Here is a 26,191-nt window from a genome sequence, read left to right as displayed (position 1 = left end):
GTTACATATGGGACTTTATGTTGTTTAATTAAAGCTGTAATACGGAAGAGGTGTACTTTTGGTGATTATTTGAGTTGGACTTCAGCTCACCACTTTATCAAGAATGAATGTGATGATTTTAAAAGAAATGTCTTTTGGCGTAATTATGCAAAGGTGAATGATGCGAAACAGATATTTTCCCACAAGATCTGACCCCACAGCTCAAGTTTCTAGTTGTAAATAGGTAGGACATTATTTTTTACTTACTTTCTCAATAATACATTTTTGTATTGTATATATAACTAAATCTTCCATACTGCATCTTTAATGATTACACCATGAAATTTCTGGCATGATTTTTTTTTACACTAAATAATATATACAATTTTACATTTATCAAAAGAAGTGATTCTGAGAGGTTTTTACGCAGAATATGAAACACACTTGCTAAGATGTAGGTGAATTAAGCAGAGTACTATGTTGATGTCTTGGTTTTATTCAATATCTTTAAAACTATCATGCATTAAATTTAATTAGGAGGATATAAAACGGTCTAAGCAAACATAAGCAGTCTTCCAAATGCTTACAATGACCAAGATGCTTGACCAAGAAGTAGAATATTGTTGGTCTTGTAATGACCCGGTTATGCCTTCATATCACTCTCAGGGGGCTCAAAAGTACAATGATATGAGTTTTCACAGTAGAAATAATCTTTCACTGAGCTATGGGGACTAGCAGTCCACCGAGGCTCCTTCTGTTGTTGTTCTGAAATAATGCCCAAAGGCTGGACCAAAAAAAAAATCTATTAAGGATATATCTGTTGAGACATCTCTCACACCCTTAAATTCCTCTTCAGGGCTCTGGCAAACCCCAAGACATAACTGTTAGATCCATCTCTTTTCGTGTTATTCCAGTGGGCTCAGCAAGGTCTGCTGCGAGAGCTTTTCAAAGTGGGATTTCTGTAAGCTTGTCAACAAAAGTTCTGCTAAGCCTGTCTAGATCAAACTCTTACCCCCTTATACCACTAGAACATGGATAAAGAGGACCGCAAAGACCCATCAGGCACTGAGATTACCACCTGCAGGTCTGCAGTAACCAATTTAGGCTCGTCCTGTGGTGTGCTCGGGTTGACTTTAACAAATGCGCCAACACTTTTTTGAGCACAGAGAAGGAAATAACATTTTTAAAAACTGCAAATGACACAATGTATAAGATAAGTAAATATACTACAGTCAAAATTCACAATTCCGACAAAAATATGATTTAAAAATGACTGGATTTAGAATAGAAAAGCAAAGGCAAGACTTATTTGTGGCCCCGAGCAAAGAAGTACACAGCAAGGGGTTGTATTAATCATGGTTAGAAAATCAATCATGGGTGCAGAAGACAAGTAAAAATCAATGTGACAAATGTCCCTGATGGCATTCTTCAGGAGAGGACAGAACATTATAAACTACAGAAAGACAAAAGAACCATAAAGGACTACACAGTCCAAACAGACAAATCCCCACATACATTATACTAACACATTTCTTGCTACCTCATTCTGTCTACATTTGTCTCGTTTTGAATGTTTTCCTTTTGAGGTTAAACAAATCACAAAAACCCAGCTCAATACTTCAGCTGTCCCAGATATTTCTCACTGGCTTCTCCTATGCTCCTCCCAAAATTAGTTTTGCAACTCTCTGTTGTGACTGTTGCTATCCCAGCCATGTGTTCTTCAGGAGCGAGCAGATCAGCTAATGGTGGCATCCAGATGGGCAGATTTACATTCACCTACTACTGCTGTGTACAAGGTGCTTCACCTACATTTTCCTCATGGTACGTCAGCCTAAATATCACTGAATTATATTTCAGGATGTGGAGCTGTGCTTCATTATTGCGTTGCGAAATTACCATGAGATTAAAAAAGGTTAATGGAATAGTTTACCCAAGAATGACAATCCACGATGTAGATGAGTTTGTTTCTTCATTGGAACAGATTTGGAGAAGACACTCCTATGCTCCTCCCAAAATTAGTTTTGCAACTCTCTGTTGTGACTGTTGCTATCCCAGCCATGTGTTCTTCAGGAGCGAGCAGATCAGCTAATGGTGGCATCCAGATGGGCAGATTTACATTCACCTACTACTGCTGTGTACAAGGTGCTTCACCTACATTTTCCTCATGGTACGTCAGCCTAAATATCACTGAATTATATTTCAGGATGTGGAGCTGTGCTTCATTATTGCGTTGCGAAATTACCATGAGATTAAAAAAGGTTAATGGAATAGTTTACCCAAGAATGACAATCCACGATGTAGATGAGTTTGTTTCTTCATTGGAACAGATTTGGAGAAGTTTAACATTACATCACTTGCTCATCCAATGGATCCTCTGCAGTGAATGGGTGCCATCAGAATGAGAGTTCAAACAGTTGATAAAAACATCACAATAATCCAAAAGTAATCTACACGACTCCAGCCCATCAATTAATGTATTGTGAAGTAAAAAGCTGCATGTTTGTAAGGAACAAATCCATCATTAAGGTGTTTTAACTTCAAACTGTCGCTTCTGGCCAAAATAAGAGTCCAGAATCCATAACTCTTCCTCCAGTAAAAAAGCCCATCCCCTGTTGTCCTCTCACAATAAAATCCATTATCACATTTGTTTAGAACTATTTTTACTTTTAAACAGTGCTTGATCTGTGCATATTTCACTCCTGGTTTAGACAATACAGATTTTTCACTACAGAAAGCAATATTATGGATAGAATATTTTAGCTAGAAGCAACGGTTTGAAGTTAAAAATGTCCTTTTGATGGATTTGCTGTAGACTCTCATTCTGATGGCACCCATTCACTACAGAGGATCCACTGCTGAGCAAGTGATGTAATGCTAAATTTCTTTAAATCTGTTTTGGTGAAGAAACAAACTCATCTACATTTCGGATGACCTGAGGGTGAGTAAATATCCAGCACATTTTCATTTTTTTGTGAACTATTCCTTTAAATGTAAATGTGTTGACTTGCTGAAGCTTTATTGCTATCCTTTGCCTTGCCTGACAAAGAAGTGCGTGTCTGAACATGGCTAGCTCATGTAGTTAGCATGTCAAAAATACAGGGACAGACAGTAAGCTGACAGCAAAGAGACTAAGCTAAAATCCTGCAGGAAGGCACATGTGTTGCTGGAGAACGGATTGTACAAACTAGGCATGCGCTAAACACACACATACACACACACAATCATATAATTCATCATTTCCATGCCAAAGTGGGGTTAAAGGAAAGGCTGAGTAGTACTTTTTCCTCAAGGGCTCATAAAAGCTTCACTATGATTAAAATCATCTTAGTGCTGACAAAGATACACAGAACCCCTAAATCAGGTTAGACCTCCACAGCCACCTCAAACCACCAATCTATTCCTTCATGTCCATTTGTCCAAAATGCTGAATGCGACCAAACATTTAGAAACTAGACACTATATGACTTGAGTGTCATATAGAGTTCAATATGAATGAGAGAGTTCTGTAGGGTTTAAAATGCCATCCTTTACATGAGGTTATTACAATACACAGATATAACTCACAACCCTTAAGGCTGGAATACACTGCACAACTTTTAAATTCTCAACAGATTTTAAAACGCTTGGCATTTTAGGCAAAATGTTTCTATTTTGTAAATAGCTACAGAGGAAAGACTGGGCATCATACACTAACCGACTGAGCATCATACACTACCAGACTTTAAATTTGTTCCAATCACAGCAAACTCAAGGTGTGTGACAAATGAAAACAATGCATTCTAAAATCGGCTCAAAATATCAAACATGTTTGTGAGACTGAAGTTTGAATTGATGCCTTTTATTTGCATGACACATTGACATTACATTAGCATGACACATTGATATCCGGAACACTGTAAGCATTCATTTCATGTGATAGGCTCTCTGGAGCACGCACAAGAGAGAGACTGTAAATTTATGAATGCATACAGTACATTTTCTGTTTTGGAGCACATTAGCTTATAGGATACATAAGCTTAAGGCTAACATATTTATAATAAAAGCCAAAAACCTCTAATTTCATGGGACTTTAAAAGAGATACAAGAGCCAGAACAAAACAAGAAATTTAAATGTATCGTGCTGGTATATGAGAGTACTGTTATTTTTAATGAGACTCATCCCTTGAGCCAGTTACATGCCTGGATCCCCACAGGGGCACTGAGAAAAAGATGTTATATTATGCATGGATGTCAACAATCCACTGGCATGGAATTAGTCAAAACCCTCATTTAGAGAGCATTTTATTTAAAGGGATATTGTGAACAGGGCAAATCCTGCTGGGCAGATATACATAACACTCACTAAACAGTACTTTTAAAAGCATAGCACATCAAACATAGCACACATCAACTAACACATCAAAGCCAAGTGTAACTACTTTCACCTTAATACTTGAAAATGTGTTGATTATGATATAAAACAGCTCACTCACCCCCAAGCCCTCCTCCCGACTTTCAGCAGCATCCTTATGCTCAAAGGGAATGAGAGACGAGGGGAGGTGTTTCTTATGACTGGACCCCATCCCGTCTGCCTGCCTCTCCATATCTGTGGGGGAAAAAAACACATTTTAGTGTTTAGAAAAAAAGTACTGAACAGTATGTGCAATTTAATCAAGCATGAGAATAAACTAGCCACTTATGCAAATTTTGTCCATGCATTTGTTCAAAAATGTTTACTTTTTTTCAAATGTAAACATTGTTATTTATAAAATAATTTAAAAACATGAAAAAAATACGAGTGACAAATATGCAAAATCAGGTTAATTATAGATGAGAGAGGGCACGAATAATGAAAAAGCTAAAATAAAAGCACTGCAATTATAAAACTCTCTATCTTGAGGCACTAAAGAAAAAGAAAGCAGAGGAAAATTGGGAGACTGGATGCCATTTTATCATCCAAGGAGCAGGGTGCCTGTCCCACTGCATCTGGCACTAACAAGATTACAGGCTGGCAGATGGAAGACAGATAAAACATCCCCTTTTTTCCCTGATTTCTTCCATTGAAAATCTTTTCATGTGACTAATAGGTGGTTAATAGTTGAAGTCTGAGGAGCCTGAAAGGTTGTCAATGTCAGCATTGATAGAGGAAAGCCAATGCAAAAACAACATGGGAGAACATCAAACATGTCAAGAAGTCAGTTGGTTTCTTTTTATTGCCAGAGACATGGCATATCTTTCCATCCCACTTCTTAAGCAGTGGTGTTGACATGAAGGTCACAGAACTAGGATGATGGTCAAAAGGTTTGTAGTTTGATCCTGAGGGCTGTTGGGGAGACAATACTGCGTAATAATAATAGAGATACTTACAAAACAAATCTGGTGTCCTTGCATAAACTGTGCCACGATGAGACATCATGCAGTGGCTACTGTACACAATGTCTCCTTATACTGACTTTACAAAAGCCTATATTTAAGGACCTTGACACTTGAGCAGACAGCATAGTTAAGAACACAAATAACTCCCACTTGGTGGAGAATCAAAAGAGTTAGGATCAATCTAGGTCTCCTCTCCACAATAACCCCTCAAAGGCTAACGATGATGACTAGCTATTTGTCCCATCAATTCGACCACCTATTCAAAGAAAGCAGCATGTCTACCAGACAGTACCACAATAATATTTTCTCATTTTACTTTCATCAAAAAAGCATATAAAATTTTGTTTATGCATCTCTCTGAGAAATGAATGAGGCTTTTTAAATCTATAGGCCTGTTCGGCGAGAGTATCCATCTCCAACTAGAGAGTTCAATTCCAAACACATACTTCAAAAATTCATTAAATCTTGCTTGAGTGCATAACTCTCTGAATATCTACGATGTAAATGAAATACATCATTGACTCTACAAATCAAACCAGTGGAAAGTGTAGCGAAAACTTTTTTACAAGACATAACAGTCTTAAATTATGTGTGAATGAACACCAGTTTCTAGCTACTGTCTGCCATCTTTGAATCCTCAAGAACACTCTTCGCATTCAGAGAGGCTTTGTCTTCTCCTGGAGAGCAGTGTTTAATCAAGGCAAACTACACCTGGGGAAAATCAGAACTGATGCTTGTGTCTCTTTAAGTGGGCTCACCAGGATAAAATCTGTCCCACTCTTCAGATTGAGATGAACTACACAGACATAAAAGAGAGAGTGAGGCCGACACAGATGCAAAAAAAAAAAATTCAGACCTGAAGGCAACTATTATGGCGAGAACACCAATGATTAAATTATTGCTAGACAAATGACAAACACCACTTAAATGAGTCAGAGAGAATCTGAAGACTGACAGATGATTATAAACGACTTATGAGACTAATACTAATAAAAACCTGTTTCATGTAAACACTGCATGATTATGCTCACAAAATATGACAATTATAGGCACAAAAAGCCATTTAAACTTTTAGAAAATTGTTCATGGGTATTTACATAGTATTCTGATGTTCATGTCAAAATAACATGCCATGGCACTATAGTTTTGGTTTTCTTTTCCATTGCCAATGATTTTTCAGCGCTATAAATGGCAAAAAACAAAAAAACAACTATGTTACTGTATTGGATCAGGCCAATCATTTCACTGAATGAATCACCGAATGCATCAGAGCAGTTGAAATAACATTCAGTCATTAAATGTTGTCAATTCAAATAATCTGACACACATTCAGTGATTACTGAACATAAAGTTTATCAGTCATATCCGTCTTTACATGAAGTATGTTTTGTGTACTTAAGGTTGTGGAACTTCAATTAGTTAAATTACAGACTGGCTGTGAAGGTTGAAAAATGGCTCCCCTGCTGCAAGAAAATAACTGACTATTTTGATGTTCTTTGTTAGAAAACGTGTTTTTCTGCAGTACAGAGTCAAGCTTCTGTTGCAGGTGTTGATCTTAATATATTTTTTATCACTGGAAAATGATAGGATGCATTCGTAGGTTTCCTTGCAATTAATTTTTGGTAAAATCTGCTTTAACCAGCGCACACTTTTTTGTGTGTTATAACGTTTCCATCCATCGTTGTTTTATTGGTGTACAACAAAGCACCGAAAACACTTCAGCTTGTGAGAGAGCTGTGAAAATGATTCAGAATGTTTTTCGAACCAGTTTGGCAGAAAAAAAAAGAATCAAAATAGTGAATGATTCATGAATCAGGTATCTCTAGTTCAGCTCCTAAAAACAGGTAAAAAAAAGCGACATGGTTAGTGAAATGTTTCTTGTGTTTTTGATGTTCTTTGTTAGAAAACGTGTTTTTCTGCAGTACAGAGTCAAGCTTCTGTTGCAGGTGTTGATCTTAATATATTTTTTATCACTGGAAAATGATAGGATGCATTCGTAGGTTTCCTTGCAATTAATTTTTGGTAAAATCTGCTTTAACCAGCGCACACTTTTTTGTGTGTTATAACGTTTCCATCCATCGTTGTTTTATTGGTGTACAACAAAGCACCGAAAACACTTCAGCTTGTGAGAGAGCTGTGAAAATGATTCAGAATGTTTTTCGAACCAGTTTGGCAGAAAAAAAAGAATCAAAATAGTGAATGATTCATGAATCAGGTATCTCTAGTTCAGCTCCTAAAAACAGGTAAAAAAAAGCGACATGGTTAGTGAAATGTTTCTTGTGTCAGATACAATTATAACTGATTAATTATAGTCTAAAATAAAGAAATGTCTGTATGTGTGTGTGTGTGTTAGTTTGGGTGTGTGCGTGTTCGTTTGGCCATTCACAGCTCTCTGTGGAATGTTTTTGATCAGAAGATTCCAGGATTCTCGTGGGGCTGGTTCTAATCTTTTTGACGGCGAAGAACCATTTGGCAATTTACAACCCCTATACAAGTAACATCTCTGACCAGAACTGCAATTTATATGCAAATGTCAAAAGGCTAAAAGGGTCTTTTAAGCCATAAACAGTCCAACACTCCAGCATGATCCTACGCAGACGCTACAAGGTATACGGTCATCTCCCTTAAAAGGAGGTGGTGGCAACATAAAGCATAATTTTAAGTGCACAGTGCTTTTAAAATATCAAAAATGACTTTTGAAATTGAAATTGGCTCCCCATGAGATGGTGCCCTAGGCAGTGGACTACTGCATGACACCTAAGTTGACTGGTGCATATGAAAGAAGTGAAAATTATTTTTAATACTAAAACTTTTTTCTACAAGTCAAATTAATTGTTATGATAGGAGGTTAAATTAGTTTTATTTCAAATAAAATATGTCTAGTATGATGTATGTTGGTGAATTATACCTGTAAAACTGTGTAATTTCTTGGTTAAAGATTAACTATTAATTAAATTAATACATGTTCACAAAAAAAATTCATTTATGTTTACATTTTATTTGAAATGTAAATTATTCACATATTCCCCAATTAATTGTATCCTTCAACATGACTGCTTAGTTTTGTCACCTTTTTTAGAAGCAACATTTATATGTTTCAATGTATTTTCTTCTATTTTCAGGAGATAGCAGACTTCCAGAAATATAATTAGGTTTATTATCGTTAATTCTATCTAATTTGTCCTTTATTAGAGGACAACTTAAATAAAAAAGTTTTACCTCACTTTTCCCTATTTGTCATTGATTTGCCCTAGAGAAAATACAGTTACTCAGACTCAGGGAAGCCTCATCTCATCTTGCATTTAAAAGAGGTCCTGACCACTGTGATTTCTCTGCAAGCCACCATATTGTCATTGACAGAGGAACCAGAAATGTGATGAGAAGGTTAATGAGAAGCTGTGCGAATAAAGAATGTGAAAATATCCCAGTAAAATGGTAGACTGTTATTAGAGAAAACGTGGTCCAATCATTAAGCAGGTATACAGTAATAATCTGGGTAATAATAAGTAATCAGTAATAATAATAATAATAATAATAATCAGTAATAATGTTATCTACATGGACTGTATAGATAGTCTATGCTATTACATATGTCAGCTAGGGATGCACCGAAATGAAAATTCTAGGCCGAAGCCGAACAAAACGAAACACCGGGCCGAAGGCCGAATACCAAACACGGTTTTTCACATTTTTCCCCCATGTAGGCCTATTTTGCCCTTTTTTTCACCATTGCATTAATTAAATTGCCAAAATGTGCTTTTTACTGTTTTGTCCTGCTTTTCAAATACAAAAGTCAATTACAAAACAACAATTAAAAAATATTTACATAAACATTTTTTTTTTACATTCTAGCATACATTATACCAAAAAGCACAATTTAGCTTAAAATTAATAAGTTAGTAAAATAATATTTTCTGGCCATTTTTGAGACTTGAATCAGGCTTTTTTTTTTTTTTACGATACAAATAAAGGCAGCCTTGCTGAGCAGAAGAGACTTCTTTTAAAACATTAGAATATATTACAGATCCCAATTTGAACACTATGTGTGAATGTTATAATACATTTTTTAGTAATATCTAATACATTGGACACGTAAATGAAACATAATTGAGACTCTACCTCTGAGCAATAACATTTTCCTCTGGGAGTGCTATACATGTGCATTAATGGAGAAACTGAAGCATCTTTGAGGCACAAACCAAACCATCTGAGATTTCTCTAGTCTTCTGACAGAATATCTAATATCAGCACAGCTGGTGAAGATAAGACATATAATAAGACATATTTCACCTTGATCTATTTCATGTAACATCCTTGTACCCAGATATGACTGATACTACATGGTAATTCCGACATTTCTTGGTCATTTGTTCCTTGACTCTTATGCGCACTGATTCACAGAGGAACATAAAAATGCAGCATTGCCACCAATAATGCTCCATTTATCTGGACAGATGGCTGATGGGAAGGCTTGATTTGTCAAGCGAGGGAAGGAAAATTCACCATCTTTTCACACAAAAAGACAAAGGTAGGGTGTAAAGAAAAAGAGTTTGAGGGACGTTTGTACTGATCTTGGTTTTGACCTTGAACACAAAACATTGATTTATTTATGTGACTGAAGCTATTGATCTTTTTGTCAGTTTACGTAAGTGAGCTTTCCTCAGAGTCTGTGAGTATGAGTTTGCCGTCACGGATTAAGCTGAATTAAAAAGATTTGAAATGGAGAATTGCCATCAGCTGAACAGTTTGGTCTGAGGCGAGGCTTAAGATGCATCTGGTGACGTAATATTTGTTCAGATGGAGGGGCTTGGGAGTGGTGCTGTTGTCTAAAGGGTAAAAGAGTGTCTATAGCTGCAGGACAGGAAACTAGACAATTGAGTTTTGGCAGGCATTTTATCTTCTGCATCATGAAACCCACATACACAAGCAGTCGTGCTTCCCTGCACAGTGGGTTTTCACAGTGGAGGCAGAAGAGCAATCAGCAGTGGTGTGAGCATTCATGCTTTTATGCTCGAATCTAACAAAACATAAATTCCACGCAAACTAATACAGAAAAATCTTACAGTATGCATGGAAATGTATTTGGGGTTCTTACATATACAAATATGTATAGTTTGAGGATAAAAAAAAATGAATACTTTTATTCAGCATTGATGCAGTAAATTGACCAAAAGTGACAGTCAAAACATTTATAATGTTACAAAGTTTTCTATTTCTAATATATTTTGTTATTTTGAACTCTCTATTAATGAAAGAATCCTGAAAAAAAGGCACCTGTTTCCACAAAAATATTAAGCAGCACAGCTTTTTTAAACATTAATAATAAAATGCTCCTTGAGCACCAAATCAGCATATTAAAATGATTTCTGAAGGATCATGTGACTCATGACTGGAGTAATGGCTGCTGAAAATTCACCGTTGCACCACAAGAATATCTTACATTTTAAAACATAATAAAATAGATATTAATCACTTAAAATTGTGATCATAAAAAATATTTTTGTTTTTACTGTACTGATCAATTAAATGCAACCTTGGTGAGATACTTCTTTCAGAAATATAAACAAATATTAATAACCCCAAAATTAATAACGCACACTCACATATCAAAACTAAAATGTCTTCCCTAAACTTTCATGCATGCACAAATAAATACTAGATTTTAATTTTAAACCTTACAAAACTATAAGACTGAATGCACAAATATTTTCCTAATTGCAACAAAAAACAAATCAATCAATAATTCAAGTTTCTAATTAGTATTAACCTCTCCAGTAGCGTTTCTGCTTTTAGCCAATAATATCGTTACATAACTTTCTAAAGTACATTAGTGCAGCACTCTGAAGCTATAAAATACTCAACTGAAATGATTGCTTCCAAAAAACCCTAGATCTGTCACAGCAGTTCTACAGACACTTCAGAGTTTCAGAATCAGCAAAATCTCATATGTGGAGCTTTAAATAGCCCTAACAGCTATGACGAAGAGGCTAGTCCAGCTTTTAGGCTTCACTACACACAGGTAATTGAAAACTAATCTATCTCTGCAGCCTATGCAGCAAAGCGGCCTGAAAAAAATTACAGATTTGCCACAGCAAGAATTATATTCTGCAATTGTACAAAAGAGTACCAGTAAGAGCAGAGGTCACCCTCGGATCCTCAAAGACCCATTTCAATTAGGCCTACCTTGCACTTGTAAATTATTTAAATGTTTCAGCATGAACTGGCTTGTGCATTAATGAGAAAGGCTAGTGTATTTACATATTAATGAGCTGGAATTCAGCTAACTGTAATTAGTACATACTGTATATGAACAAGTCAAATGCTCAGCAATCTCTCTCATTAATCTCTATGCAAATGAATCCAATTTGATGGTGTAATCTGGCCGAGTTTCAAAGCTTCTACAATGAGTAAACAGTTGCATTTGGCTCCAAACAAAAACCTTCATTATTGTGTGCAAGTAACTGGAATTTGGGCGGATAATTGTGTTTTTCCCCCCCTACCTCTGAGAATTGTCTGCACACGCTACTGATTACCTTTTCTTATTTTTCCCCCAAATGAAAGTCAATATATCTTCATTGATGGCAGAGCATGAGCTACTGAAGCAGAACAGACTCCCCACAAAAGCAGATTTTTTTATGTGCTTAAATAATCCAGAAGAGCAACACGTGGACTTTATATGTGAAGACACATTAGAGATATCAAATATGAAGAATCGATTGCAGGGGAATGTAGAATATCCAGCTGGGGATGCAGAACAGATTCTTTCAGACAGGTTTTGACACTTGCTGTCTGAGCTGAGATCAGTCTGTCTGATCTGTGTCTATTTGATGAAGTGACAGCACACAAAGCATCTACATCATGCCACCCGCTCACATATAAGACAGGTCTTTAACAATACAGACTCTATAAAAAGATCAATCTAGCTTAGTGAATCAGGGTGCTGGGTATGATTTAATGATTTGCTGTGGATTTTATGCTGTCTTGAGGTGTGAGACAACTGATAAGAATGGAGATAAATAAAGTCAGATATGATTTATTCAAATGAAGTGTCAAATGTTCTTAAAATAATAGGTGGTATTTCACTGGCATACTTGTTTTCATGCTAAAACAGTGCTAAAGAAGTGATGTCAGGATATATTATATAGGACAGGGAAACATATCTGCGTCTAAATCTGACAGTATGAACGCAGCCATACCTTATGAGAAACTAAGTCAAGCCAAGTAAACAGGAAAATAACAGAAACAGTGATGCAAACTTAATCAAATATAAGATAAATCCAAATTCTGCTGTAAAGCAGCTCTAAAAAGACAATAGTGTTATTATTCAGCTCTAGACAGTTCAGTGTTGATTCAGTTCAGTTCAATACCTGCGTAAAGTTAATCAATTATGAAACAAGTTAAATTCAATTATAAGCAGCTGGAAGACAATACTATTGTTATTCAGCTCAAGTAAATTTGATGTTGATTCAGATCAGTTCAGTAACAGTGTTCTGTCTGTACAGAAGAAAACAGTGTCATCATCCAACTCAATCCATAGTGTGCAGTCAAACTGATAACATTACTCTACATTAAGTGTCTTTAATGCCCAAGTCAATGTGTAACAAGCTTTCCTTGATTAACCTATGTTCAGATAACAGTGTATATACAGTAGTATATTCATTTATATCACAATGCACCTGCACTTTCGAGATGGGTACGCACACACATAAAGCAGGTGTGCCTATAGCCTCTCTTTGCCCTTTACCCGCAGAGCCTGACAGCGACTCTAACATCTGTGCGCCAGCTGCCACTACAACATCTGAGGGAATCGCACTCCACAAGGCTGTCCCATTGAGACTAATGACCAAGAGAGAGATTGGCCACTAACACACACATTAACATGTGGTAGGATACTTTTTCAACCATTATGCTACTACAATATTGATGGCAAATAGATTTCCACTCATAAGTGTGCATGCGCTTTGCAGAAACTAGATTTAAGTCAAGTTTATTTGTATATGGTTTGTACATGTGTATTGTTTCAAAGCAGTTTTACAGAAAATAATGATGTTAGTGTTTATAATATCTTCATGCCTTGTAGTCACATTCAGCAGATTAGAATTGGGTGATAATACAATTTACATTTTGCAACAATACAAGTAATCAAGCAGTTGACATTTGCTATTGTATAGTATACAAGCAGGGCCTAAAATTAACATTCGCCAAGTGCCAAATGCGAGTAAAAATCGGCGTTGGCGAGTCCATGTAACAGTGGCAGTCGCCAGTTGGCGGGTACAACTTTTACGAATTATAACAATGCAATGAAGTGAAAACAACTGCCCGTTTTCAAAGAGATTCGCTTTTTCTGACATATAAGCGAATAAAATAATATTTTCTGAAGACAAGATCATCGTGATTAGTTGTTCTGTCATAAGCGACAAGAGCGAATCAAATAATAGGATACAAACGGACTGATAAGGTCAGAGCAGTGTGATGGCCAGCTTGTCCCTAGACACGGTTCTAATAACTTTACCTGAGAAGATTTTGCTGCTTCATTTCGGAAGATTAACTTTTCCCTTCTTTATTCTTCATAACCCGAGAATGCGGCGACACATACGTGGGGTTACGCTGCCTAAACGGTGCAGTGAATTATAGTTTGAAAGGCTGCGCGTTCGGCTGTACGTATACGCTGAGCCGCTGCAGACAGCTCACCAGTAGCGCTTCAACGCACGAAAACACACAATTATGTCAAAATGTTAGTTACCATGTAAACATAGTCTTAAATGAGTTATAAAGTCTTAAATGACCGTAAAGAGTTATATGTGTCAGATCCGCGTCATATGCATCGGGTTTTAAAGAGACAGCGCTGATTTTAAAGTGAAACCTGCTGAAGTCTGTCATTGATGTAAATCAAAGAACAAAAGAAAAAGAGATATTCTTGGACTGTTCTAGTCGATGATTAACTTTACGTATCGTTTATGCATATAGCCTATAATATAGTTTATGTGAAGATTGTTTTAAAATTAAAGTAAAGTTGTTATATATTTCAGAGCCTATTACATTTTTAAAATAATGGCTTTCAATTATACTGTAATGTTGAATGGCTATAATTAATAGGTAAAATTGAGGGAAAATGCCCCAGCAGGACAAATTAAAAACATTGTAAATATGTTTAGTTATTATAGTAGTAATAACTGCCTGAAAAAAAAAAATTGTTGGCTGGTAAATTTGATCATGTCACTGGCCATTGGCAGGTGTGGCAAAAAGTTAGCTTTAGGCCCTGTATACAAGTATACTATGTATGTGGATAAAGTTGGACATGCTTATATATATATTCAACTTTAGATAAAGAGCTGGGCTATAATATAGTTACATTTTGCACTGAAAAAAAAATTGTCAGGATTTTTTCGAGATTTGCTATATAGTGCACATCGCTTTACGTGAGTTTACTGTATGTATGAGGATAAAGTTGAATATAATATATATCCAACTTTATATATAAAGCTGTATGATAATACAATTTACAATTTAGAAGATGTTTAGCACTTAAGGAATGAGATGAGTCATACAAATTTTATTACTGTTAAAAAAAAGTTATCCAAGTTTCCCTTGTTTTTGTAAGCCTTTTTTGGTTACGAGTCTGGTTTGTCCCGAGCAGTGATGTTGTTTGCAGCTCTTGACAAAAAGCCTGTAGGTCCTGTAAGTTCTTTGGTTTCCCATCATGCTGTGCACATTGGAGTTCTTCCCCCACAGTGGCTAAATGATGCTGAGATCCAGCTTTGCCACTGAGGACAGTTGAAGGACTCGTTCACACATCACAAAAGGCTGCAAATAGCCAATGATGCTTCAGGCAACACACAATATTAACATTATTTCAGTAATTTTAGTTATTTAGGGCCAGATTTACTAAACGGGGCAAATTAGTGTGAGACTGCAATCCAATAAAAGCACCAATGATAGTAGAAATTTCTGCCGATGAACTACTGACAATGTGCACATTAAAGAACATACAGTGGGTACGGAAAGTATTCAGACCCCCTTCAATTTTTCACTCTTTTTTATATTGCAGCCATTTGCTGGGGGGGGGGGGGGGGGGGGGGGGGGTTGTGTGCATGTTATGTGTATGACATTTATGAATTTATGGCATGAATTATGGCAGTCATATTTAATGTGGGGCTGACAAGTCATCCACCCAGTTTATCAAATCATCCTGTGTGGAGGTTTAGAAGTGTGTCTTTCTTGAGTAAAGTCCTTTAGCCGAGCATCCAAGCTCTGGAAGAATGGAGAGTGCGCCAGGAACATTAATATTTATAAATGAATACATGCATATGTTAGATTCCTCTGTTTGGGCAAATGAGAGAGATACTATACGTTTCACACTGAGGAAGACACAGAAAAGAAGATTAAATGAAAGGGAAGAGGAGAGAGATCTCCTACAGAGAAAACAGACTGCCCAGTCCCTCATCCATTGCCTGAAATATTGTGATTTGTAACTGCCACTGGGAGCTACAGTACAGCCAAAAAGCTACAAGAATAAATTCAGTGCTTTTAGTGCTGTAGGCTTTGACTTCAAATACAAAACAACCAGATTTATTATTTATTATCTAAATCAGCCACACATGCAACCAATGACTTCATTCATTAGGTCAAAAGCAAATAAATGAGTAAAAGGTAACCAGAATAAATAGTACTTCACCATCCTAGACCTATATACTCACAATCCAGAGAGGACCAGAAGCAGGTCTTAAAGTAAAAAAGAGAGAGCATTAGAGAAAGACCAGCTCAGTGAACATTACCTAGACTGATCCAGAATTGATTCTGTGGGACCAATTAAATCTGCTAGATGCAAAATACTTTGTACTTCAGTGAATTAAAACAGATGTGATAATGCAACAACTAATTTTAAGAGGTTATGGAGGACAGAGGTGTTAACAGCTAAAGCAAATTAATTTGAGAATAAGGCCCTTAAACATGTATGCTTTGCTAAGCAATAACAGTCTGAACTTTATTTTAGTTAGGAAATTTGCATGTGCAATGCCACTCTCAAGACATTTCACAGAATTATACTTAAATGAAAAAAATGAAGCGTTGTGTTTTAGGATGCATGCAAATTATGGCAACTTTTTTGAAAGAATTTTCTATGTGCAACCTTGTCGAGGTTCAACTCGTACTATATTTGTTTCAGTGCAGATAACTGAATTTCAGCTTTTTTTTAAATTGGACAAAAGAGGGTTTATGTCATGAAATAAATCTGTAATAAAATTATAAATAATGACAATACTTGTATATTTACCCATTACAGACAGTGTATTTCATTGATATACCACATAATATTGAATGTAATAAAAAACTATGAGGCTTATTGTTGCTATGGATATCAATCAAACTTCTTTTAGCGAGTGTCTATTTATCAGCAAGTGAATACAAACTTGAACTTACTGTATAATGTCTCCAGGTTATGAATGTAACCATGGTTCCCCGAGGGAACGAGACGCTGTGTCGGAAACGCTTTGGGAACACCCCCAGCATAACCATGCTCTGAATCACATATGAAATCAGTCCAATAGATGGGTGAGACGTCATGGGTGGGTGACGTTGCGACCAAGAAGCTATAAAAGCACGTGCGGTGGATCCAGCGTCAGCTTCTAGGAATGAAGCAAGTGCTCACAGGGATGCCGGAGGTATGGCACTGAGACGAAGCGTCTCGTTCCCTCGGGGAACCATGGTTACATTCGTAACCTGGAGACGTTCCCCTTCAGGAACTCGAGCTGCGTCGGAAACGCTTTGGGAACGAGGATGCCCATGCGGCCAGACTTACCAATCCCTGCTTAGTGTGGAAGAGCACAGGTAAGGTGAGAGAAAGGAGCCAGGAGTGGCACAGAATGCAGGAAGGCACCTGACAAAGTAGGCGGGGACATCCCGCAGCGTCCCGAAGGCCAACTTCAGAAGGAGTGAGTCTTGACCCCTAAAGGAGAGGGGAGATCAGAGGACTCAAGGCTATGAAAAAGCATCCTGATCCACCGCTTAGCATAAGCTTTTCTGGCCAGAGGCCTCAGCCTCAGTGCACCTTGGAGGAAATGTGCAACTAGGGGGTGTCTGCCCACTGACTGGCCACCGACACGTAGACTTTCAAGGTGGAGTGGGTCAACCCTGCAGAGAAACGGGCCTGCAGGAACTCCAGCACTGTACCAACTGGGCAGTAAACTGGGTCGAGCTGGCGGTCTCCGCACCAAGAAGTGAAAGATTCCGCTTCAGGGCATACAGTTTCCTCGTAGAGGGAGCTCTGGATTGGAGAATGGTCTCAACAACCTCGGTTGAGAGACAGGAAGCTGCAAGTTGTGCCCCCCCCCCCGGGGCCACACCCACGCTTCCACAGCTCCGGGCGGGGGTGAAGATAGTACCCTCCGCCTGTGAGAGGAGATCCCTCCTGACGGAAATCTCCCATGGAGAGCTGTCGAGAAGGGAAATTAGGTCCGAGAACCATACTCGGACCGGCCAGAACGGGGCTACCAACAGTAGATGGACCACGGCCCGGCACACTCTCTCCGGAACTCCCGGGAGCAGAGTGATCGGGGAAGGCGTACAGACAAAGCCTCGGCCACGTCTGTACCATAGTGTCCAGTCCGAGAGGAGCTAGATGGGTCAGAGAGAACCAGAGGGGACAATGCAATGACTCTTGAGTCGCAAACAGGTCCACCTGAGCCTGGCCAAAAACTCTCTATATATGCTTCACCACCTCAGGGTTAAGTCTCCATTCCCCGAGCCTCGGCCCCTGCCTCGGCAGGATGTCTGCTCCCATATTGAGATGCCCAGGAATGTGAACTACTCTCAGCTAGAGGAGTTTGCCCTGGGACCACTCAAGGATCTGGTATGCCTGCCTGTAAAGGGAGCGCGAACGCAGACCTCCCTGGTGGTTGATTTAAGAAACCGCCGCTGTGTCGTCGGTGCACCAACACATGGCGACCTCTTAGGTCTGGGAGAAAGTGTTTCAATGCTAGAGAAACAGCCAGCATCTCCAGGCAGTTGGGAGTGCCACGTCAGATGGGCACATCTGTAATAAAATCCACAGACCGCGGGCTGAGCGACTCATGACCGCTCCTCAACCGGTGAGGGACGCGTCCGTCGCTAGCATTACGTGGTGACAAGGAGCTCCCAGCACCAGGCCCTGAGACAAGAACCAAGCTTACTCCACATGTCTAAGGCACGTAGGCATCGCTGCGTGACCTTGAACATGTGGAGCGGGTTTCCCCTCAAGGAGAACCCCTTGGTCTTGAGCCACCACTGTAGGGGTCTCATGTACAGCAGGTCAAAAGGTATCACGTTGGTCGCAGCTGCTATCAAACCCAGCAGTTTCTGGAACTGCTGACAGTGAGTGACCGGCCTTCTCTCACTCTCGCGACTGCAGTGAGTATCGACTCAAACCGAGCAGGAGACAGACGTGCATGTATCGTGGTCGAATCCCACACCACACCCAGATAAGTGGTTCTCTGTACTGGAGAAAGCACACTTTTCTTGGCGTTAAGTCTAAACCCCAGCTCTTACAAGTGAGCGTGAACGACATCTCGATGCCGAACCGCCATCTGCTCATATTGAGCTAATTTCAACCAATCATCGATGTGGTTGAGTATGTGGATGCCCTGGAGTCACAGAAGAGCCAGAGCAGCATCCACACACCTCATGAAAGTGCGGGGTGAGAGTGCAAGGCCGACGGAAGAACCCGGTAAGCTTTTGCCACCAAAAGCAAACCTCAGGAACTTCCATCCTTCTTTGGGACGATGAAGTACCGGCTGTAGAACCCAAACTGTCTGTCGAGAGAAGGGACCACCTCGATGGCCTCCTTCCATTACCAGAGCCTGCTCGGGGCCCACCAGAGTTCGAGACTGGCCTCTGGTGCCCTTAGAGCGGCTAGGTCGGTGCCCTGAAGCGGCGGACCAGCAGGGAACGGCCGAACCTAGAAACCTCCCAAGAGGTAGCGAGCCTCTTAGTACCGCTACGTTTCCAGGCGGTGACTGAGAGAAGTGCTCGCCGAAGACCGCTGCGCCCTGAAGCACCGTAGGTGGCAGGGTTGGCAGATCGATCTCCTGAGAGCACTGAGGAGAGATGCCCACCGTATAATGAGGTGTACACCGCTCTTCCCCAGAGGGGGTCGGCCCTCAGAAATCTTGGGCCTTAGGCGTCAGGACGTTTTAGCTGAAGACTATCCAGTGGGAATGACGGTCCACAGATCCGCCTTCCGCTAGAAGCCTTCGGCCCAGGAGCGCCACTCTGACTCTAAATTCTGAGGAGTACGAGAAGTGACGCTCCCTATATGAAGAGCTGGAACACGGTTGGTTGGGGCTGTTCCAGCCCAGCAGCCCCTGTTGACCACCTCAACCTCCTCAGAGGAAGAGAGGTAAAAACGTGCTCTTACTCGAGAAATTTTTATCCCAAGAGCTCCTGTATATCTAATTTCTCATAGTCAAATAAACTTCAGTGGGGAGAAGCACAATCAGCCCCTTATTTCCGAGAGCTGACTGCACACTCATTATAATATTAGGCATAATATGCTTGTGAAACTGATGCTTGAGTAACTGATGCTTGTGCAACTGGCGAGCTCATCGACGCCCTCCATATCAACGTCCTCGGAGGAGGCAGACAGGTGGAGCGTCGAGCCCTCTCACAGGGGGGAAAGAACCGCAGCGCGGGCTTCTGAACCCCGAGAGCGGGCGCTGGATCTGGTAGGTGAGGAAGAAGATAGGGACACGCCCGTCTACATTCCCTCCACCAGATCCATATGCAAACCCCACGAGCACAGCCGCCGCTCCGCCTCAGCGAAAGCGGGGCCGGCACCACGAGAAACGCCGGTGAAGGCTCCCTCCTCAAAGAGAGCCTTCCGAGAGCGAAGCAAGGCAGTAACAAACGAGAGCTGACTCTGCGTGCTTTGCTCCCAAGCAGACAACACACAAACTGTGTGTGTCCCCACCCGATATATAGCGCAGGCAGGGAGGAATACACAGCCTGAATGCTGTCTGCTCTTGCCCAAATGCTTCTTTTTGCTGAAGCTTGGCATAATGTAGCTTATAAGTGGACAAACAACACTAAATAAGACTCACAAACAGATAGCGACTGACACACATACAGAGCGCTTGCTGAATGACAAAACGCTGACACCGGTTCCACCGCACGTGCTTTTATAGCTTCCTGGTCGCAACGTCACCCGCCCATGACGTCTCGCCCATCTATTGGACTGATTTCATATGTGATTCAGAGCATGGTCACGCTGAGGGTGTTCCCGAAGTGTTTCCGACGCAGCTCGAGTTCCTGAAGGGGAACATATATAACAATGTATATAACCCTCTTCTACATGTTTTGTTGTTTGTTTAAATGCTAGCATAATGGTGATTGCTTGATGATCTGAGAACTTAATGAATAAAACATTTATTAAAATGAATTAAATCATATCCTTCGGAGACAGATATTTGCTTGAGATGTTAAAGTGAACACAACTATCTATTAACACTGAAAGTACAACAGATTCAACAGTGCTGAGAAAAGAGTGTACATGATGGACTTGCATAGAACCATAGGCGTAATTTGTGGGTGGGACATGACCCCACCACTTTTTGCCAGGGTCGAATATTGTCCCTACCACTTTTTGAAAGTAATTGAAAAATATATTGCAGAAGGTATGTATTAAAGGGAAAACAAGATCAACAAATCATTCTTCATAATCTAATTAGGGTGATTAAAAAAAACAAAAACAAAAAAACAACAACATTTGACTCCTTATGCATGCATAACTGGTGCAGTGCAGTAGCGACGTGATTTGCAGCTGTCGCACTTTTCGTAATGTCATTAGCATTTTATTTAAAAAATGGAGAGCTTCCTTGTGCTAAGTAGGCCTGCCCTCTACTAAAGATTTTTCTAGTCAACTAGTCGCACATTATATTAATATTATATAATAATATACGTTAATATATTATATAATAATATATTAACCATACTTCAATATAGGCTATAGGCAGACGTAGGCTAGATCTTAAGCTCGCGCATAAAGCAATTGCCTCAAAGCACCGGCAAAGTGATTATGAACGTGTCGGGGGAAAAGAAGACATTTTAATTATTTATTAATAAACTAGTGCTTTCTGAGTCAGTGCAAAGATGAGGTTGCCGAATGCCGATGCTGACTCGCAATCTTCACATGGACGTGCCTTTAATAGAAATGCACCATTTCATACGGACTACAAAATTAAAGAATATTACAAAATCGAGTGGGCGAGTTTTCCTTATATTTATTTTATTACTCATATAAAAATTATAATAACCTGTTTTGGTTATATTTACTATTAATTAAGGTGCACTCAGCAAAAATGACGTGAAGATTGATGGTTTTCATGCTTAAGTAAAGTAAAAGACCGCTTCTTAAACCAGAGAAGGTGAACATGTTGGTATTCTTGTGGGGCCAAAAAAACATGCAAGCACTGTCACCGGCAGCAAGTTTAGTTTTACTTTTCTTTTTGCTTTGTTTTCATTTTGAAAAGCTTATCTTTGCTGTTTTTGATTCCTCAGTGTTTGCTAAACGTTCTGTAATTTATTAGTCATTATATAGCCTAATACAGCGTGTTGGCCTATGCCATGCCTCATCTTATTCCCACTGTAGGGGTCTCATGTACAGCAGGTCAAAAGGTATCACGTTGGTCGCAGCTGCTATCAAACCCAGCAGTTTCTGGAACTGCTGACAGTGAGTGACCGGCCTTCTCTCACTCTCGCGACTGCAGTGAGTATCGACTCAAACCGAGCAGGAGACAGACGTGCCTGTATCGTGGTCGAATCCCACACCACACCCAGATAAGTGGTTCTCTGTACTGGAGAAAGCACACTTTTCTTGGCGTTAAGTCTAAACCCCAGCTCTTACAAGTGAGCGTGAACGACATCTCGATGCCGAACCGCCATCTGCTCATATTGAGCTAATTTCAACCAATCATCGATGTGGTTGAGTATGTGGATGCCCTGGAGTCACAGAAGAGCCAGAGCAGCATCCACACACCTCATGAAAGTGCGGGGTGAGAGTGCAAGGCCGACGGAAGAACCCGGTAAGCTTTTGCCACCAAAAGCAAACCTCAGGAACTTCCATCCTTCTTTGGGACGATGAAGTACCGGCTGTAGAACCCAAACTGTCTGTCGAGAGAAGGGACCACCTCGATGGCCTCCTTCCATTACCAGAGCCTGCTCGGGGCCCACCAGAGTTCGAGACTGGCCTCTGGTGCCCTTAGAGCGGCTAGGTCGGTGCCCTGAAGCGGCGGACCAGCAGGGAACGGCCGAACCTAGAAACCTCCCAAGAGGTAGCGAGCCTCTTAGTACCGCTACGTTTCCAGGCGGTGACTGAGAGAAGTGCTCGCCGAAGACCGCTGCGCCCTGAAGCACCGTAGGTGGCAGGGTTGGCAGATCGATCTCCTGAGAGCACTGAGGAGAGATGCCCACCGTATAATGAGGTGTACACCGCTCTTCCCCAGAGGGGGTCGGCCCTCAGAAATCTTGGGCCTTAGGCGTCAGGACGTTTTAGCTGAAGACTATCCAGTGGGAATGACGGTCCACAGATCCGCCTTCCGCTAGAAGCCTTCGGCCCAGGAGCGCCACTCTGACTCTAAATTCTGAGGAGTACGAGAAGTGACGCTCCCTATATGAAGAGCTGGAACACGGTTGGTTGGGGCTGTTCCAGCCCAGCAGCCCCTGTTGACCACCTCAACCTCCTCAGAGGAAGAGAGGTAAAAACGTGCTCTTACTCGAGAAATTTTTATCCCAAGAGCTCCTGTATATCTAATTTCTCATAGTCAAATAAACACTTCATTTTATTCCTCAGAATTAAATGCAGCCAAACAACCAAACGAGTAAACACGGTCTGGTGTGATAAGATTCACATCAAAAACTGAAATGATGTAATACACGCGTTGCCTCGGCAGCGCGCGAGCCGCTTGGTCACACAAACAATATCAATCTCCTTGGAGAAAAATAGCTGCAGCAGCAGAGCTCTCACTCAGAGGGGGAAGAAACCGCAGCACAGGCTTCCGAGCCTCGAGAGAGAGCGCTGGATCTAGGGAGTGCAGGCGGAGAAAGGGCGAGCCGTCTCCAACCCATCCACTAGATCCACATGCGATCCCCGAGATCTGAATAGCTGCTGTGCCTCAGCAATAGCGGGACCAAACCGTGAGCTCACACGCACAGACACACTCCTCGGAGCGTGCCCGGCGGGAGCGGAGCGTTCAGTGGGGAGAAGCACAATCAGCCCCTTATTTCCGAGAGCTGACTGCACACTCATTATAATATTAGGCATAATATGCTTGTGAAACTGATGCTTGAGTAACTGATGCTTGTGCAACTGGCGAGCTCATCGACGCCCTCCATATCAACGTCCTCGGAGGAGGCAGACAGGTGGAGCGTCGAGCCCTCTCACAGGGGGGAAAGAACCGCAGCGCGGGCTTCTGAACCCCGAGAGCGGGCGCTGGATCTGGTAGGTGAGGAAGAAGATAGGGACACGCCCGTCTACATTCCCTCCACCAGATCCATATGCAAACCCCACGAGCACAGCCGCCGCTCCGCCTCAGCGAAAGCGGGGCCGGCACCACGAGAAACGCCGGTGAAGGCTCCCTCCTCAAAGAGAGCCTTCCGAGAGCGAAGCAAGGCAGTAACAAACGAGAGCTGACTCTGCGTGCTTTGCTCCCAAGCAGACAACACACAAACTGTGTGTGTCCCCACCCGATATATAGCGCAGGCAGGGAGGAATACACAGCCTGAATGCTGTCTGCTCTTGCCCAAATGCTTCTTTTTGCTGAAGCTTGGCATAATGTAGCTTATAAGTGGACAAACAACACTAAATAAGACTCACAAACAGATAGCGACTGACACACATACAGAGCGCTTGCTGAATGACAAAACGCTGACACCGGTTCCACCGCACGTGCTTTTATAGCTTCCTGGTCGCAACGTCACCCGCCCATGACGTCTCGCCCATCTATTGGACTGATTTCATATGTGATTCAGAGCATGGTCACGCTGAGGGTGTTCCCGAAGTGTTTCCGACGCAGCTCGAGTTCCTGAAGGGGAACATATATAACAATGTATATAACCCTCTTCTACATGTTTTGTTGTTTGTTTAAATGCTAGCATAATGGTGATTGCTTGATGATCTGAGAACTTAATGAATAAAACATTTATTAAAATGAATTAAATCATATCCTTCGGAGACAGATATTTGCTTGAGATGTTAAAGTGAACACAACTATCTATTAACACTGAAAGTACAACAGATTCAACAGTGCTGAGAAAAGAGTGTACATGATGGACTTGCATAGAACCATAGGCGTAATTTGTGGGTGGGACATGACCCCACCACTTTTTGCCAGGGTCGAATATTGTCCCTACCACTTTTTGAAAGTAATTGAAAAATATATTGCAGAAGGTATGTATTAAAGGGAAAACAAGATCAACAAATCATTCTTCATAATCTAATTAGGGTGATTAAAAAAAACAAAAACAAAAAAACAACAACATTTGACTCCTTATGCATGCATAACTGGTGCAGTGCAGTAGCGACGTGATTTGCAGCTGTCGCACTTTTCGTAATGTCATTAGCATTTTATTTAAAAAATGGAGAGCTTCCTTGTGCTAAGTAGGCCTGCCCTCTACTAAAGATTTTTCTAGTCAACTAGTCGCACATTATATTAATATTATATAATAATATACGTTAATATATTATATAATAATATATTAACCATACTTCAATATAGGCAATAGGCAGACGTATTAGGCTAGAGCCTATTCCGCACTCAAGCTCGCGCATAAAGCAATTGCCTCAAAGCACCGGCAAAGTGATTATGAACGTGTCGGGGGAAAAGAAGACATTTTAATTATTTATTAATAAACTAGTGCTTTCTGAGTCAGTGCAAAGATGAGGTTGCCGAATGCCGATGCTGACTCGCAATCTTCACATGGACGTGCCTTTAATAGAAATGCACCATTTCATACGGACTACAAAATTAAAGAATATTACAAAATCGAGTGGGCGAGTTTTCCTTATATTTATTTTATTACTCATATAAAAATTATAATAACCTGTTTTGGTTATATTTACTATTAATTAAGGTGCACTCAGCAAAAATGACGTGAATATTGATGGTTTTCATGCTTAAGTAAAGTAAAAGACCGCTTCTTAAACCAGAGAAGGTGAACATGTTGGTATTCTTGTGGGGCCAAAAAAACATGCAAGCACTGTCACCGGCAGCAAGTTTAGTTTTACTTTTCTTTTTGCTTTGTTTTCATTTTGAAAAGCTTATCTTTGCTGTTTTTGATTCCTCAGTGTTTGCTAAACGTTCTGTAATTTATTAGTCATTATATAGCCTAATACAGCGTGTTGGCCTATTAGCATTTTATTTAAAAAATGGAGAGCTTCCTTGTGCTAAGTAGGCCTGCCCTCTACTAAAGATTTTTCTAGTCAACTAGTCGCACATTATATTAATATTATATAATAATATACGTTAATATATTATATAATAATATATTAACCATACTTCAATATAGGCAATAGGCAGACGTATTAGGCTAGAGCCTATTCCGCACTCAAGCTCGCGCATAAAGCAATTGCCTCAAAGCACCGGCAAAGTGATTATGAACGTGTCGGGGGAAAAGAAGACATTTTAATTATTTATTAATAAACTAGTGCTTTCTGAGTCAGTGCAAAGATGAGGTTGCCGAATGCCGATGCTGACTCGCAATCTTCACATGGACGTGCCTTTAATAGAAATGCACCATTTCATACGGACTACAAAATTAAAGAATATTACAAAATCGAGTGGGCGAGTTTTCCTTATATTTATTTTATTACTCATATAAAAATTATAATAAC

General features: G+C 40.3%; 1 protein-coding gene across 1 annotated transcript in view; it reads right to left on the bottom strand.

Moving 5' to 3' along the window:
* The window catches only part of LOC107596444 (N-acetyl-beta-glucosaminyl-glycoprotein 4-beta-N-acetylgalactosaminyltransferase 1-like), an 80,608-nt gene that overhangs the window by 47,515 nt on the left and 6,902 nt on the right, over positions 1 to 26,191 (bottom strand). Inside the window, exon 2 of the mRNA XM_016287187.1 lies at positions 4,452 to 4,564. Within this exon, the coding sequence (XP_016142673.1) occupies positions 4,452 to 4,564 (113 nt within the window). The remainder of the gene's footprint in view (positions 1 to 4,451; positions 4,565 to 26,191) is intronic.

Source organism: Sinocyclocheilus grahami, unplaced genomic scaffold (assembly GCF_001515645.1).
Source record: "Sinocyclocheilus grahami isolate Dianchi unplaced genomic scaffold, SAMN03320097.WGS_v1.1 scaffold219.1, whole genome shotgun sequence".
NCBI classification, from domain to species: domain Eukaryota; kingdom Metazoa; phylum Chordata; class Actinopteri; order Cypriniformes; family Cyprinidae; genus Sinocyclocheilus; species Sinocyclocheilus grahami.
The sequence above is the reverse complement of the archived record's forward strand: the minus strand, read 5'-3'. Positions and strand labels throughout refer to the sequence as shown.